At 43.1% G+C, this 15858-nt stretch overlaps 1 protein-coding gene across 1 annotated transcript in view; it reads left to right on the plus strand.

Moving 5' to 3' along the window:
* Positions 1 to 12354, plus strand: part of TMEM163 (transmembrane protein 163) — a 103581-nt gene extending 91227 nt beyond the window's left edge. The window contains exons 6-8 of the mRNA XM_014941197.1: positions 377 to 494; positions 9629 to 9770; positions 11208 to 12354. Coding sequence (XP_014796683.1) covers positions 377 to 494; positions 9629 to 9770; positions 11208 to 11268 — 321 coding nt within the window. The 3' untranslated portion in view covers positions 11269 to 12354. The remainder of the gene's footprint in view (positions 1 to 376; positions 495 to 9628; positions 9771 to 11207) is intronic.
* The last annotated feature ends 3504 nt before the right edge of the window (positions 12355 to 15858 follow it).

Raw genomic sequence — 15858 nt, forward strand, 5'->3', positions numbered from 1 at the left:
AAATGGTTATTTCTCACACCAAAAGTCAACAAAAGTCTGGTGAGTGGGATTCTACTCTCCAGCCTTTACCCTGCGTGTGGGAACTTTGTTACTGATTGTGTTAGAACTGGATTGCTAGGCTGTCTGCAGGAGTTTGGGTCAGTTCAAAATTTGTTGCTTGGAACCATCATTAATTACATTGGCAAAAGCAGTTACAGACTGCTTTGTATAAGCAAAAGAAACACCAGCTCTTGTGAAAGTCCTAACTCAGGAAATCTTTTTCTCAGGTTATATGCTTCAGTGGCACAAATAATTGCACAATAACTAGTACTATTTATCATTTAATATATGAGGCACGACCAGAGGATATACTAATGTCTGACTTCTTTTCTTTCAGGATGATTTTCTGTATAGTGTCTCCGTTTTAAGTGGAATCCTTTGCACTGTCTTGGCAGTAATCAAATTTATGCTGGGAAAGGTCCTTACGAGCAGAGCGCTGATAACTGATGGTGAGTGTGAAGCTGATCCTGCTGTATTTATAGACTCTTCTGGGGAATGCTGTAGACAGAGAGGATAGGAGTGACCCCTACATGGATAGTAAGCAATGACAGAGAGTTGGAGGTAGAGCAGGTAATGAATTAGGTGTGTATTGGTCAGAGGTTAGACTCCAGAGGGGGGCACAGGACGCTAATTTATATAGCTTTGGCTGTCACATCTGTCCCCTATGCCTGGTGGACAGTGTCATCCCTACAGTTACAACAAAGTAAGTCTGTTGCAGAAAATGCCTCCCTGCCTTGAGCAGGAATGGCAACCATGGTTCCGCACAGGACGCTAATTTATATAGCTTTGGCTGTCACATCTGTCCCCTATGCCTGGTGGACAGTGTCATCCCTACAGTTACAACAAAGTAAGTCTGTTGCAGAAAATGCACATGATGCTAATTTATATAGCTTTGGCTGCCACATCTGTCCCCTATGCCTGGTGGACAGTGTCATCCCTACAGTTACAACAAAGTAAGTCTGTTGCAGAAAATGCCTCCCTGCCTTGAGCAGGAATGGCAACCATGGTTCCTGCATACCCCCTGTAGCCTTAACTTGCCACCGTAGCGCTTTTCCTGCCACTCGGTACAGCTGGTGGAGAACCTCTGTGAAACCAAGCCTTTGCCTGCCCCAGTTTGGCACAGGGTGAATCTCATCCACTCTATCCTTAGAAGACCTCACTGCCACTCCTCTGTTGGCTCAGGTGTGTAGCACCTGACTCTTGCTGGTTTTAAAGGTGTGTTTTAAAAGTAGGTCCAGATACGCCTCTTACGGCCGAGCCTCGAGCTTGTGAGCCTTCAGAAAGCCACAGGCATCTCCTGTGCAAACAAGTGAGGCCACTGATGGCAGAGATTTCACAGCGCCCTACAAATCTCTACCAGTTTTTATCTTCAGTCACAGGACGGTTGGAAAGGCTCTGTAAACATACACAGTGGGGTGTTAATGAGTCATGGGTTGTGGTACATGAATTATTTTACTCCGCTAAAGATTTCTCTTTAAGGAAATTCAATTTTCAGCTTACTCTAGGGATACATACAAATGCTTTATTTTAAGTAATTTAAACGTACTCAAAAATTTTTTTTGTGTGTTGTGACCAGTGAACATGCCAGCTTCCTCCTATGCTGATGAACGTCTTCTTACTCAGCAGCGCACGCTCAGGTGAAAGGGGAACATTTTACATCCCAGGAGTGGAAGTGAAAGGGCTGTAATTAAAGGAGAGGGGGAGGAGGGGAGCTGGTAGAAATAATACGTGAAATCAGGGCAAAGTTTTAGGGCCAGAATTAGCAAGATGCATTCTAAGAAAAGATTAGGAGCACAAATCAGCTGAAATTTAGTTACTAGGCTGGGAATTGAGTTAAAATATTGCCACCTAATAAGCCCAGCACTGAAGTATCCCCTGTGGCTTTTAAAATTTTTTTACAATAGATTCAGAAAGACATCAAAGTCACAACATCATCATCAACAAATTTTCCTTAAGCCATAAGGTGCTTTTGCTTTCCTTGAAAGCAGGGACAGAACCGTTGTTGTGTTTCTGAAGACCCCGTCTTCTCAGCTGCTCTGGTGGGGACAATGCGTGTGGATAGAGTGGAGGAGAGCTGCCTGCTGCCTTCCATTATTCCTTTCCTAGGACTGAAAAAAGAGCATCCCAGGAAAGCTTTCTTTTGGGAAGCTGTCACAGCATAAAATCTTGCATAAAATGAATCTTAAATAGGGACGTGGCAGCTATTAGAGTGCCGTGTAACGAGATGGCAGACCAGGATGGGCGCCTGGCTTTATGTACAGTGCTGTTTTTTACATGAAGCCATCTAATAAGATATATGTGTCCTTTAATTAAGGTCTCATGTACAGTGTAGTAGTAATGAGGGAATATGATGAAAAGAAATGGAAAGGGAAAGAGCTTTATTTACCGCGCTGGGAAGCCTTTATCATATGGAAATGATCAGAATTTAAATTTTTATCATCTGTCGCAATTTGCTGCTGCTTTAATTAAAGTAACACCGAGGCTGTGTACAGTGAGCTGGCTAGATGTGCTCCGTGCTCTTAATGACTGTCAGATGGGAAGGCAAGGGGTACGGAGAAGGCAGGGCTGCAGGAAGATCCGGAGGGAGATGGTGCCAGATGGCCAGGCTTATTTTATTAATTTAGATCTCCATTAAGGCTTCGCTTTTCTTCGTTTCTCCAAAGGGTGACTTGGTTTGATGGGAATCATTTCACAGCCACAGTAGGACGTGTTTAACCCTTGGGAGGCTGTAGCACTGCAGCGAAGCGTGTGTGTCAGTGGTGTGTGCCATCGGCGTGTGTCCCACTGGCTGGTCATCTTGGTGAGGCTCCAGCTGAGCCCACAGGAGCCCACCCTCCCTCTGCCCATCTTAAAAGGAGCTTCTAACCATGACATACCAGTGCAACCAGCTACATTCCCAAACCAGTCCCAGCTTCCGACAACCTGCCGCAGGGGTTGTCCATGCTGCTGGACACGTATTTTGAGCTGATATCTGACATCTGCAAAACCTTCTTGTTACTAGCAAGTAGCCTCACTCTTCTTCTTCCAGCTTTCTTCCAGCTCTTGGGTGCCTGGACGCCCAGAAAGCACAGCAAAGTACCGAGGAAAGTGAATTTAAAAGATTCTTTTTTTCCTCTTCGTTTTCTGTCTTCGTGCCTGGTGTGCTCTGTTACTGAGGTGTCTGCGCCTCCCCGTGGCTCCTGCGGAAAGCTGCACACAGCTGGAGGCTGATGTTAGATATTGCTTAGATTTAGGGGTTTAGAGGAAAAAAAGAGGAATTATCGTCTTCTGAAAACCTGTTTGGAATAGTCCAAAGGAAGAAACTGCTGAGATGTTTGCATTAAAATAAGTGGTTTTAATTTTTTCCCTTTCTGTGCCCACTGTGATGACAAAGGAGCTTCCATTTGTCAGGTCTTCTGCAGCAGCAGTGGTTATTGGATTAGTATGAGCAACAAAATGGGCTTGTCTTATGTGATTCAATGAAAAAAACATCAAATGCATGAAGAATTTCTAGTTCCTGAATCCTCTATAAAAAGCCTGTTCATTCATTCACTTTATGAGTTGATTCAGAAATCTGTATTACATTTAAGTCATTCTTGAATTCCAGTCAAGTGGCTGGACTAATTTTGATCACAACTGTATAGCTGGAACAAACAGCAAGATATATTCCCACATACTGTGAGTTAAATGAAAAAATCCTGAATTCACCCCAAAAAACTATGGTACATGCCATGACAAGGAAAAACCAAACTGACAAGGATCTCAAATTTCAAGTGCTTTTTGCAAAGCTTATCCAGACTTCTGGAGCCTTGTTGTCATCTCAGATCTTCAGAAAGCTCCCAGCTTTCCTTGGTAGGCTGATGGCAAGCAAATATTCCCAGTCTTCCTTAGTCCTTCCCTAGCACTCCAAAATTGCTTGGGTATTTTCCGATTGTTTTGTTAGAATAATTCTACAAATCCTTTTTATCCTGCTTTACCCAGTCCTTGAGTTCTGGGTTCTCACTGCTTCTATTTTACTCTCTTTCCCTCGGTGTGTTTTGTCTTAATATTCAATATTGTACCAGGGCCAGAGAGGATGAGCTCATGACTGGGAGTTGAGTAAAGTAGACTTTGAAAATTATATGACATAAAAAATTGTATAAAAATATATTGAATGATTTACTTAGGGATGCGAGTACATTATACCAGTAATCTAATTCCCAGTATCTTCCTAAGCAGCTTTCAAAACCATTTTTTGATTTCTTTGGGGTGTTGACTTGCTGCTAAAATAATGAAAATGGAGGGAGCTGATGATGAATCATCATGACAATGTTTACTATCAGCGGGGATTTTTGCCAGAGTGTTTTAATCAGTAACGGGGTCCCAGTGGCACTGGCCCACTTAGACCTGCAGATAAAATAAATAAATAACTCTTCCTTTTTCCTCTGTTTGGTACTGACGTTGCAACAGCTTAAAATAAAGCTTCTATTAAGGGTAATAAATTAATCTGTATCAAAGCTGTGTGGTGAGATGGCAGGCAAGCGTGCTAAGAGCTCGCTTGGGTTTTTCTGCATGGCCCATGGGCTGCTGTACCTCTGGGGGGAGAAGCCTCGGGGGCTCCTTTAGGCACCTTATTGCAATGCTGGTGTTTCAGTGCCCAGGAGGGTTTCCCCCCACCCCACCCAGACACAAAATAGTCAGCAGAATGAGGTAGGTGCCTCCAGATGATCTTTTTTATTCTTCCCTGCACTCCATAGACAAGCAGCGCTCTGTCGAAGGAGCCTAGGGAGCGTGTGTTATACATTTGGATTAAGCAATATGGGTATTTATGTCACGGTGAAATTAAAGTCTGTGGAAAATTTGTTTTCTAAGAAAGAGCCAAATCTGACTTTGCACATCAATATCAAAACTCTTACGGATGTAGTTTGGACCAGACTTTTCCTTAGAAGAAGGAAACCAAACAAAACCAAAAGTGCAGAATCAGAAACAATATTAAACGGTTATTTCTCACACCAAAAGTCAACAAAAGTCTGGTGAGTGGGATTCTACTCTCCAGCCTTTACCCTGCGTGTGGGAACTTTGTTACTGATTGTGTTAGAACTGGATTGCTAGGCTGTCTGCAGGAGTTTGGGTCAATTCAAAATTTGTTGCTTGGAACCATCATTAATTACATTGGCAAAAGCAGTTACAGACTGCTTTGTATAAGCAAAAGAAACACCAGCTCTTGTGAAAGTCCTAACTCAGGAAATCTTTTTCTCAGGTTATATGCTTCAGTGGCACAAATAATTGCACAATAACTAGTACTATTTATCATTTAATATATGAGGCACGACCAGAGGATATACTAATGTCTGACTTCTTTTCTTTCAGGATGATTTTCTGTATAGTGTCTCCGTTTTAAGTGGAATCCTTTGCACTGTCTTGGCAGTAATCAAATTTATGCTGGGAAAGGTCCTTACGAGCAGAGCGCTGATAACTGATGGTGAGTGTGAAGCTGATCCTGCTGTATTTATAGACTCTTCTGGGGAATGCTGTAGACAGAGAGGATAGGAGTGACCCCTACATGGATAGTAAGCAATGACAGAGAGTTGGAGGTAGAGCAGGTAATGAATTAGGTGTGTATTGGTCAGAGGTTAGACTCCAGAGGGGGCACATGATGCTAATTTATATAGCTTTGGCTGCCACATCTGTCCCCTATGCCTGGTGGACAGTTTCATCCCTACAGTTACAACAAATAAGTCTGTTGCAGAAAATGCCTTAAAATGTCTCCTTGCCTTGAGCAGGAATGGCAACCATGGTTCCTGCATACCCCCTGTAGCCTTAACTTGCCACCGTAGCGCTTTTCCTGCCACTCGGTACAGCTGGTGGAGAACCTCTGTGAAACCAAGCCTTTGCCTGCCCCAGTTTGGCACAGGGTGAATCTCATCCACTCTATCCTTAGAAGACCTCACTGCCACTCCTCTGTTGGCTCAGGTGTGTAGCACCTGACTCTTGCTGGTTTTAAAGGTGTGTTTTAAAAGTAGGTCCAGATACACCTCTTACGGCCGAGCCTCAAGCTTGTGAGCCTTCAGAAAGCCACAGGCATCTCCTGTGCAAACAAGTGAGGCCACTGATGGCAGAGATTTCACAGCGCCCTACAAATCTCTACCAGTTTTTATCTTCAGTCACAGGACGGTTGGAAAGGCTCTGTAAACATACACAGTGGGGTGTTAATGAGTCATGGGTTGTGGTACATGAATTATTTTACTCCGCTAAAGATTTCACTTTAAGGAAATTCAATTTTCAGCTTACTCTAGGGATACATACAAATGCTTTATTTTAAGTAATTTAAACGTACTCAAAAATTTTTTTGGTGATAACACATATTATGAGTATTTATATTTTATATCATCCCACTTACATAAATACTTCATGGGTAGTTGCATTTTAAATACAAAATAAGCTAAAAAGGAATCAAAAAAGCAGCACGGAGGTTAAGATGAAGCTACTACCTCCCTGCAATTGGGACTGACCACGCTGTTTGCTGATCTTGTTCTTTGCTCTGGACTTTTTTGAAACAAAAAGATCTCCAAGCTGCAAAAAAAGGCTCCTGGGAAGCACAGAGCAGTGGGTCTGTGCCTTCGCTGTCAGAGCACCCGTGGGATGTGGCCACACGTCCAGGCAGGCAAGTGATTAACCCTCCCTTGCAAAAAATGGGCAGGTTTTTGAAACAGGGCAGGTTTTTTTCAGACAAAATATTAGCTGAAAAATTCCTGAACAACACTCGCTCTGAATTGGTCTCTCCTGTATGGCACAGGAGTCTCTTCCCCCTTAATTACATCCTTGTGCTAATGATATTGTTTCTGAGCTGGAGATTGCTCATTCTTTGATTAAAAAATTAGGGAATGAAGTATACAATTACCTCGGTCTGGTTTTATCTCTTTTCTGTCCTTCAGAACTACTTTAGAAAATGTAGGAGGCCGACCTTACCATGTGTGGTTAAATATCTTCTTTCACAAGACGTATTTACATATATACTTGATTTATTAACAATCAGGAGGAGACAATGCGATTCAGCAGCTGAGACAGATTTAGCACTCCCTTGCATATCTTTTTTTAGTGTTTTCTGTTTCCTGCTAATTTACCTCCTGCGATCACTGGCTGTAGACCAACAAACTGTTTTGAGTAACAAGAGCATACATTTTTCTTCCTGAAAAATAGGTTTATTTTAAAAACAGCAAATTCTCTCTCATACATGTCAAAGTCTACTATCGATTTTTTAAAAGAATAATTTTGTTTTAGAGTAGGGCTTGATAACAATATCTCATTTTAAAGCCTAAGTGTATGAATCCTAATAAGTCAAAATGTTATTTGTACAATTTATTTATAGCAAAAGCTCATGACCTTTTGGATAATGAAGCCAGCCATTTCCTATCTTGAATTTGGTAACCTCTCGGAGGACAAATGGAGATGTGGCAGTTGGGTGATGGCAGCCAACTTTCCTGTAGGTTTTAGATACCTGTTTCCTTCCCGGATTTAGCCTCCTGCATTTTCCTGTGCTGGCCTTAACGTGCAGGACGTGGTGCCTGGGTTAGAACCTGCTGCTGTGACATCGTTTCCTGCTGCACCAGCACAGAAGGGGCTGATGGAAGCACAGTCAGGAAGAGAAAACAGTTTCCTTTGGAATAGCTTTTAGGTCATTTGGAAACATCAGCCAAGGATGGCAAGAAAATGTGTTATTACTGCCATTGGCGTATCTTGGTGATGGATTCTGACTTAGGATGGAGCAGGGGAAGTAACACTGGTTTAAATTTATAGTTAATTAATTTATACTTGATATTATTTATACACACACGCCCACTATATTTCATTGACATGTAGTAGCACTAGAAGTTATATTGCCTGGGAATAAAAAAGGATCAGGATTCTTCTAGACTAGAGTGTTGACAGAGTAATGATGTCTATATTGGTTTAACTGTACTGGTATAATTAATCCAATAATCAGGTGTTTACATGCAACACCTGCAGTACCAATGGTCGCATACATTGCCACAATCCGAAAGAACCCTGACCCACCTTTTCTTTGTGGGGCTGGAAGCCTGAAACCTTTGTACGCCCTGTTCTGCCACAGATTTGAGAAATAACACGTGCTTTTCCCTGCCAGGATTCCCTCTGCACTGAAGGACCTTCTGACAGGGAGCTGATGCATCTTAATCACTACATTGATGGTTAATATAAGTATTTCAGCTGTGGGGATACTTAGGAAAGGTCAATTTTTAGCTACGTCTTTCAGAAAGACTTAATGTGATTTAGGTAAGGACTGGGTGTGACAAGGGCTGGATCAAAGGAGACATTCAGGAATAAGTGTTCATGTTTGTGGTTGTTGGCAGTCATGGGGAACTGGAGAAAAACTAGCTAAGTGCTCTATGCAGCAGCTGGTTAGAGTTGACTCACCAAGCAATATAGAATATTTCAAACTCAATTTTTCATTTGTTAATGAGATTAAATAGTATATATATATATGCACCAAATAATGCATTATCAGTGACTTTTTTTATTTGCAGAAAACCAGTGGTGTTTTTTTGGTTATTAAAGGGAAAAAAAAATAGGAAAAGGAAATTTGGGGGGGAAAACTGAACACAGGGAATGACTGAAAAAAATCCCAAACCCTAAAACAATAACCAGTCAAACAGGAGTTGAAGGAAAAGTGGCATTAATTATTCCAAAAGCTCTGGGAGAATTTTGAAGGAACAATCTTGGCAACAAAGAGAAAGGGTTTAAAAAAGAAAGAGGAATCTAAAAGGATGTTCATAAAAATTGTGATTGACTGATATGGAGCCCCTGTGATATATCTAGGGTATAAATAGAAAATATTTGTAGGATTATCCTGTGTGTCTTCCCTAGTGCATTCAGCGGCATATGTGGCTCTGAGCTGCAGTGCCAAATACATGTAAGTAAATCTATGGAATGGGGTAAAAAGCTTCAGGAGGATGTCTTTGAAATGTTACTGTGCAAAAACCATTTTCCTTTTCATGAGCTCCTTGAGTACACTGGACTCCAGTGTCCTCCTTTTCAGAGAAAGTGGGAGCCTTTGGGTACCTTACAGTGTGGCCTCTGATGTTCTAACTGGAGATATTTGCATGTGCAGCAACAGTACATATTTTATGAAGAGGTTCTTTGGAAGATAACTGGGCTACAGGTGCAATATTTTGAAGGAATATTGCTGTTTGGAAAATTAGCATCGAGGGTTGAAAGCCCTGTGAAGTAAAGAGCAGCTGGAATTGGGATTTGGAGCTAAATAGATAGTGAAAAAATTGGCACTGACCAAATCAAGACACACAGTACAGGGAAATTAATGTAAAGTTGTTCATATCAGCCAGGACAGGGGATAGAGTTGTTCAGTGCTGGTCACACACCAGTTATTCCGTGTTTGCTCAGTTGAGATGAAGGGTGGCAAAGACCTGTGGCTAACCACAGTGCAAGCCTGCAGAGGTGCCACTGTGTAACCTCTCCCAAGGCTCTGTGCTCCTCGCTGGTGGCACTGGTGTAATAAAACCTTCTCTCCCTGCAGATTTCCTAGGTGAGATGGTTAAAGCAAATTCCCAGAGATTTGGTTCTTCCTCTAATTTTTTTTTTTTTTTTCCCCTCCTAGGTTTCAACTCTCTTGTAGGTGGAATAATGGGATTTTCCATCCTTCTTAGTGCAGAAGTTTTTAAACACAATTCTTCTGTCTGGTACCTGGATGGCAGTATAGGAGTTTTAATTGGACTTACAATATTTGCCTATGGAATCAAGTGAGTATCATCTCCCTCTAGCAGGTATTTCAGCATGCACAGCAGATGGGCTGGCTGGTTAACGTAATAAGCCATTGCTCTCCAAGGCTTAGATATAACTCCAGTAAAATCAGTCACTGGAATTTAGCAGACCAGCTGCCAATACCCGAGCAGAATGTGTTGAAAGGGATAAAAGATGGTGTGTCTCACATCAGTTGGAAAGAAACCAGGACTTAAAAAGAAATTGGAATAATTTTAGAAGACTTTTGTATACCTGAATTTGGAAATACAAGGTTTGAAATATTCGAAAAAAACCCAAAAACTAACCAAATCTTGGATAAAATCAGTTCCTGTTGCTTTTGCAGCACATTTCTAAGCACTGTTTCTTTCCAAAGAAAGGCTAGGTTAAAGGTAAGGTGCCAGAGTTTAAGGAATGATCTTGCTAGTGATCTCCATCCCAGCCCCACCCTGTAACAACTTCTGAACTGCAGGTTAGCCAGTTGTGTTTCAAGTGTTGTTTCTGTTGAATTTTAAGATGCTTTCTTGATTCACAACACTAGAAGTAGAATAAAATCAAGTGAAGCTCTGCCACGTGCTTCATTGCTGCTGGTTTCTCTTGGCTGTGTGGAATCTTAACTAAGGGGTTTGTGTTTTATCCCCCTTTCTGCCATAAGAGAACGGGGGAGAGGTAGCATCTTAGTTAATTGGAATTGTGCCTGTTGAGAAGCAGACTTTGGCCGGGCTGCAGTGAGCTGTCATCTGGAAGCTGTGTGGGCTTTTTTTTAAAACCTGGAAAATTAAATTAACATTTCAGTGGAGAATACCATTCTTGGAAAAAAAAATCACTATAATCGCTATTTCCATTGTAAAACTAACCGTTCTGGAAAACTGTAAAGGCAAATCCATACAAAAGTATTTATTTAAATGTACTAAAGAGCATCAGAAGCATTTTTTACAGCCACCAGTACTCACGCTACATACGTGCCATGGGTCTGCTCGACACCACCTTCAGCCTTTGTGTCACCAGGACACAGTGAAGGCTCACGGAGGATAAAACTAAATTATGTTTTTTCAACTGCCCATTTTTACTGCAGTTCTTCTCTACTGCTAGATCCAGTCTAGAGCAGCGTGGTGTGAAACAGGGTGCTACTATACTCCCTTTCCTAATCCCTCCATGGCTTCTCCAGCCAAAAGCGACCTCTTTTCCATTCCTCAGCTGCATCCAGGCTTCCCAAACCAGAGCCCCTCCCCACACAGTTGATTTTACACCCCCTTTTGGGCCAAATTCCTTGTGGGGAGGAATTAATTCTGATCGGGAGAAGGGAAGACAAGGTTTTTGGAACAGCTGAGTTCTTTTTAATTAATGAAACAAATTAATATTTATAAGTAAAGAGAAGACCCTCAGTTCTAGGGCTTTCTTGTGTCTCTGTATGACCACTCCTGTGCTTCCCTCTGCAGGTTGCTTATCGACATGGTGCCCCGCGTGAGGCAAACGCGCCACTACGAGATGTTTGAGTGAAGATCACCCCCTCTCCTCTGTAAGGACTGTAAAATTACAGCATCGTACATTTTTTGGCAAGTGGTGCCAATGGTATTTTACTAAATATGCAGTTTGTTTCCCGTGGTCTGTTTTTGTTGAGGTTTGTTTTAATGGGAAATCTCTCTGTAGAACTGGCCTGTGTGCACACTGCTTGCGATTCAGCCAAACAGCAGCCTTGTTTTCTTTTTTTTCAAGTACGCTATTGGTTCCTGTGACAATAGAAAACATGCAGTTTGCAGTTTTAACCCAGCTGCCATGTTGTATATTCCAGAGTGAAAGTGTTCTTAATGGTGTGATAAGCCTGTGGGTAAAGAAGTGCCAGTTTCAGATCTTGTTTTTTTTCCCCCTCCCCTTGGCCTGTGTTTTCCCAAACGCGTGCTGTACCAGGAGCACAATCCTTGCTCATCTCTTTGGCTACCAGAGTATCCTACGTAGAGTCTGGACACCAAGAGCTGTGTTGCTTAAAACACATAGATGCTTCCTTCCCCCCCCCTCCCCCAATTCAAACAGACACACAGAAAGAGCAGGTACAAACCTTTCTGTGCTCAGAGAGATACGTCATTTTAACCCTAAATTAACCAAAACTATACCTCTTCAATTTAAATTCTATTTTTTCTTAACGAGACACCGTTCATAGCTTTGCATGGACCAAACAAGCACACACAGTATTACTGTACAGACCAAAGTCGTGCAAGGAAGAGGAGCTGCTTGAGGAATGGGATTTTCATCTTCTCTTCTATTTTCCACAGCTGTACCAGCATGTGTGACTCTGTGGTTGCTCTGTAGTCTGACGATGGCACAGCAGTGGCTCAGTCTGGTGGTGAGGTACAGATCTATTTATTAGATTTAGATTGTCCCGTAAAGTGTTGCTCACCTTCCATCACACATCTTATATAGTACTTAATAGCAGGTTAAATTATCAAAGAATCTGGATGTATAATCAATAAAACTGGTATCTATTTTATACAGTATCTGTAAGTAACATTTGAAAACTTATTTCCAGAATGTATCATAGAACAAAGTCTTCCTGTATAGCAGCCTATTAAACTGGATTCTCTGGCTATATCCATTTTCTCCTGATTTTTATACGTTCCAGGTTGGTTTTTACACCACAGAACCAGTATTGTTGCTTCTGTTTATCACAGCTGGATTGAGAAATAGACAGTCCACCTTAGAGTTTGAAACAGGACCATGGTAAGCAGCTGAGCAGCTAGAAATGCCCATTTCTACACGACAATAGACTACATCAACTAGAGCAGATGTACAATTAAACTGATTTTTTTTACTGGCGCCTTGTGATGCTAAAACCACGTTTTCCATCATGTATCACTCAGCAAGTTCTCAGCCAGATCCTTAAGGATCTTTAGTAAATGCCAACTCCAGACCACCCAAAGGTGTCACTGACCTGCCGGTGCCGGTGTGAGCTGCACAGCCCTGGAGAGATGACACTCGGTTCTGCTTGAACCAGCAAATGAGTTTTGTTCTGTTTCTTTACCTGTATTTTGGATCAGTTAAGTTCCTGTAAATAACTTATATGCAAACTTTCTAACACTGTTGCTGTCAGTGCCTTGCTGTCGTAGGGTGGTGTCAGAGCCCGTGGTGTCCCGCAGCAGGGAGACTCACAAGCAGCGCAACGACTCACAGGACAAAGGCGCCGCTTCACAAATGCCTTCAGCAGGGACTCCAGACAGACTGTAAAGCCTAGGAGTCGTCACTGTACTCATCACAGGTGGAGTTTTAAATATCAAATACCACCCCAAGACCCTTTCTTCCGACACAAGGTCCTCATTTGTGATCCTTGTGCTTAGCCCTGATGTTTTCCCTTTGTGCTGCTTCCCTAACTCATAGTTCTACCAAGTGAGTGGTGGAACAGATACTTACCCACTGATAACTACCTTTTGTCGAGCATTTCAGCCTCAGGATCCTAGAACCAGAGCCTGAACATAGCTATATTAGACATTGCATGGTTTTATTAGTATTGTTTACCTTCTTCCACCTCTCCAGGGTCTTTATTATGTCCCCAGTCTCATTGCTAGTTGTGAGAATGACACTCGGGAACCATTAGAAGCTCTGCTCCCAGGGCCATGCACTCCAGCAACCTGTTTGTAGCAGAGGCCACGCCAGCTGCTTCTGCAGGGAGGTGAGAAGGTGTGACACTCACTTCTGGCAAGATACTTCACTCCTGAGGTAACCTTTGCAGCGCAGAGGCCCCAGACCATGGAAAGTATGTAGGACATTCAAACCAACACCCAGCTCAAACATTAAACAAGGCTGTTAAAATGCAGGGTGTAAACAGGAGCGCAGGAGCACGCAGATGTGTTCATACCTGAAGTGAAGCTCAAGTAACAGGGAATAAATGAAGTTTCACACTTCTCCTGCAGCTCCGGAATGCTCTTGGAGGATGTTTGTAAGTACAGACTCCAGCTGTGAAGCCTTTGAAAAGGAGATGTGGTTAAACGAGTTAATCATACTTTTTCTTATCAGATTAATTTAAACCAATTGCAGAAACTTTTCAGTTACCAAAGGTGCTTCAAAGCATTTCTGGTACAAGCAGGTAAATACAAGAAAATAACTGAAATACTTGTGATACTTAAAAGGAAAAAGACCAGGAGATAATGATACTCAGAAATGAAAGCGAATACCTGCCTTTGTGTGGTACATGACAATAGAAAAGAAAATAACTGCTCAGCCAATTTACTGAGACGCTCTGCTCCAGCCAGCCCCCCTCAAAGGTAACAGTTTCTATATTAGTTTTCTATATTAAATGTCTCTGCCAGTTGATTTTTCTAACTGTGCCATAACAAGTCTGCTTCCAGCTAAGCTAAGCGAAGGTGGACTTTTGAAAAGCTGAAATAGCTCAAAAGCACTTGGGCTAATCACCTGAAACTTGGCACTGGCCAACACAATGCTGTCCTTGGTGATCACAGGCCAGGGAAGGCTCTCAGCCCGGCCAAAGCCTCTTTGTTGTGCTCAGGGGACAGGGAAGGAGAGTCAGTCTCCATCCAAGGACCAGCACTGGCTGGTACAGAGACTGCAAACTGACACTTATTAGTGTCTGGCCAAACTCAGAATTGCAAATTAATCCCTGAAAGTGACTACGAATCTGAGCAGGTGCTTTGAATTGGCCCATTTTGTTCAGCAGAGAAAGAGGGGATCATAAAGTCACACTAAGGATTTCTCCAGCTGCACTCTTGCATCCCAGGCCGAGCCCCACATGGTCCAGGCAGGTGCACCATTAAGATACACCATAAGGTGTATCTAATAATGGAAAATTATCACAGTCCACTTACAGCTCAAGGCCAGATTCTTTGAGCCCAGATTGTCATCAAGAAATTTGCTGATTTAGCCCCATTTCACTTCTAGCAATATTAGGTAAGCCATAAATAAGCTTCATCCAACAGTGGTGGAAAAACGTAGCCTCAAAAACAGCTCCTTGCTGAAAATTGTGCCTCAGAAACGGATCTGGAGCAAAGACCTCAGACAGGTGGCTTCTCAGACGTGGGCAAATTCAGCTCTAGGCACAGCTGCATCTGGGAATGCACTAATCATGCCATTTGCATTTCTGCAATCCCACCTGCCTGGGAAAAAGGTGTAGCTGTTTCTGGCAGTCTCTTCGTTGGGGGGGAGGGCAGCTCGTGGAGCTGCTGGGTCACAATGGCAATGCAGTTTTCCTAGACAGTCAAATTTATACTGAAGAAATATATTTACTACCCCTTTTCTTTTGAATTCTCTGAGGCTGGAGTATTAAACAGGCCCCGAGAGCAGCGCCCGAGAGAAGGACCAGCTGAAGCTGCTTGCCCAGCTGTTATCCCTGGGGAGCAGGGACTTGTGTAGATGTCCTGGCCAGGAGCTGCAGGTAGGACAGTGCTGTGCTGGCAGCACCTGGAGTTTGTGCTGCTGGGCTGGGGCAGGGGTGCTACCACGGAGTGGTGCTGTGACAGAGGACATCAGGGAGCTGGGTGCTGCCTTTATGAAGGAGCAGTAACTGGGCAGGAGTAGCACACAAACACATTCCTGTGGCCTGGCACGTGGGGACGGGTTACACCATCGGGGTCGTAATTAAATCAAATAGCAGACGACCCAGGGATGGTTCCCTCTCCTCTCCCTCCCACGCTGGAGAGCTGATGTTTCCCCTTTCAGCCACAGGAGCACTATTTGAGGCAGCACTGAGGCAGCGCTCAGTTTTTACCTGTTTAGCTTTTTCCTCTGCTGCTCCTCTGGCAGCCTCCGTCCGCTCACTGGGGGCAGATCAGGAGAACCCCAACGTTCAGCTCCAGCAGAGACTGACACGGGCACCAGCAAAACCACTGGGATGCAGGGAGGATGCAGAGAGCACATTCTATCCAAAGCCCGGGCAGAAGGGCTGCTCTTCTAACTTGGTTTGGCAAGTAACTAGGAAACATCTCGTTTTGTCAACTAACACTTGCCCCCAACCCAGGTGTTCTTCCAAACTCACCTCTTAGCGACACAGGTCACAGGATGGTCACCCATCACCACGGAGCGAGGAGCAGAGTCAAGGTGACACCTATTCAAAGGGCCAAGCGACAAGAAATACCAACCTCCTTTCAA

The sequence above is a fragment of the Calidris pugnax genome, unplaced genomic scaffold, assembly GCF_001431845.1.
Source record: "Calidris pugnax isolate Ruff unplaced genomic scaffold, ASM143184v1 scaffold60, whole genome shotgun sequence".
NCBI lineage: Eukaryota > Metazoa > Chordata > Aves > Charadriiformes > Scolopacidae > Calidris > Calidris pugnax.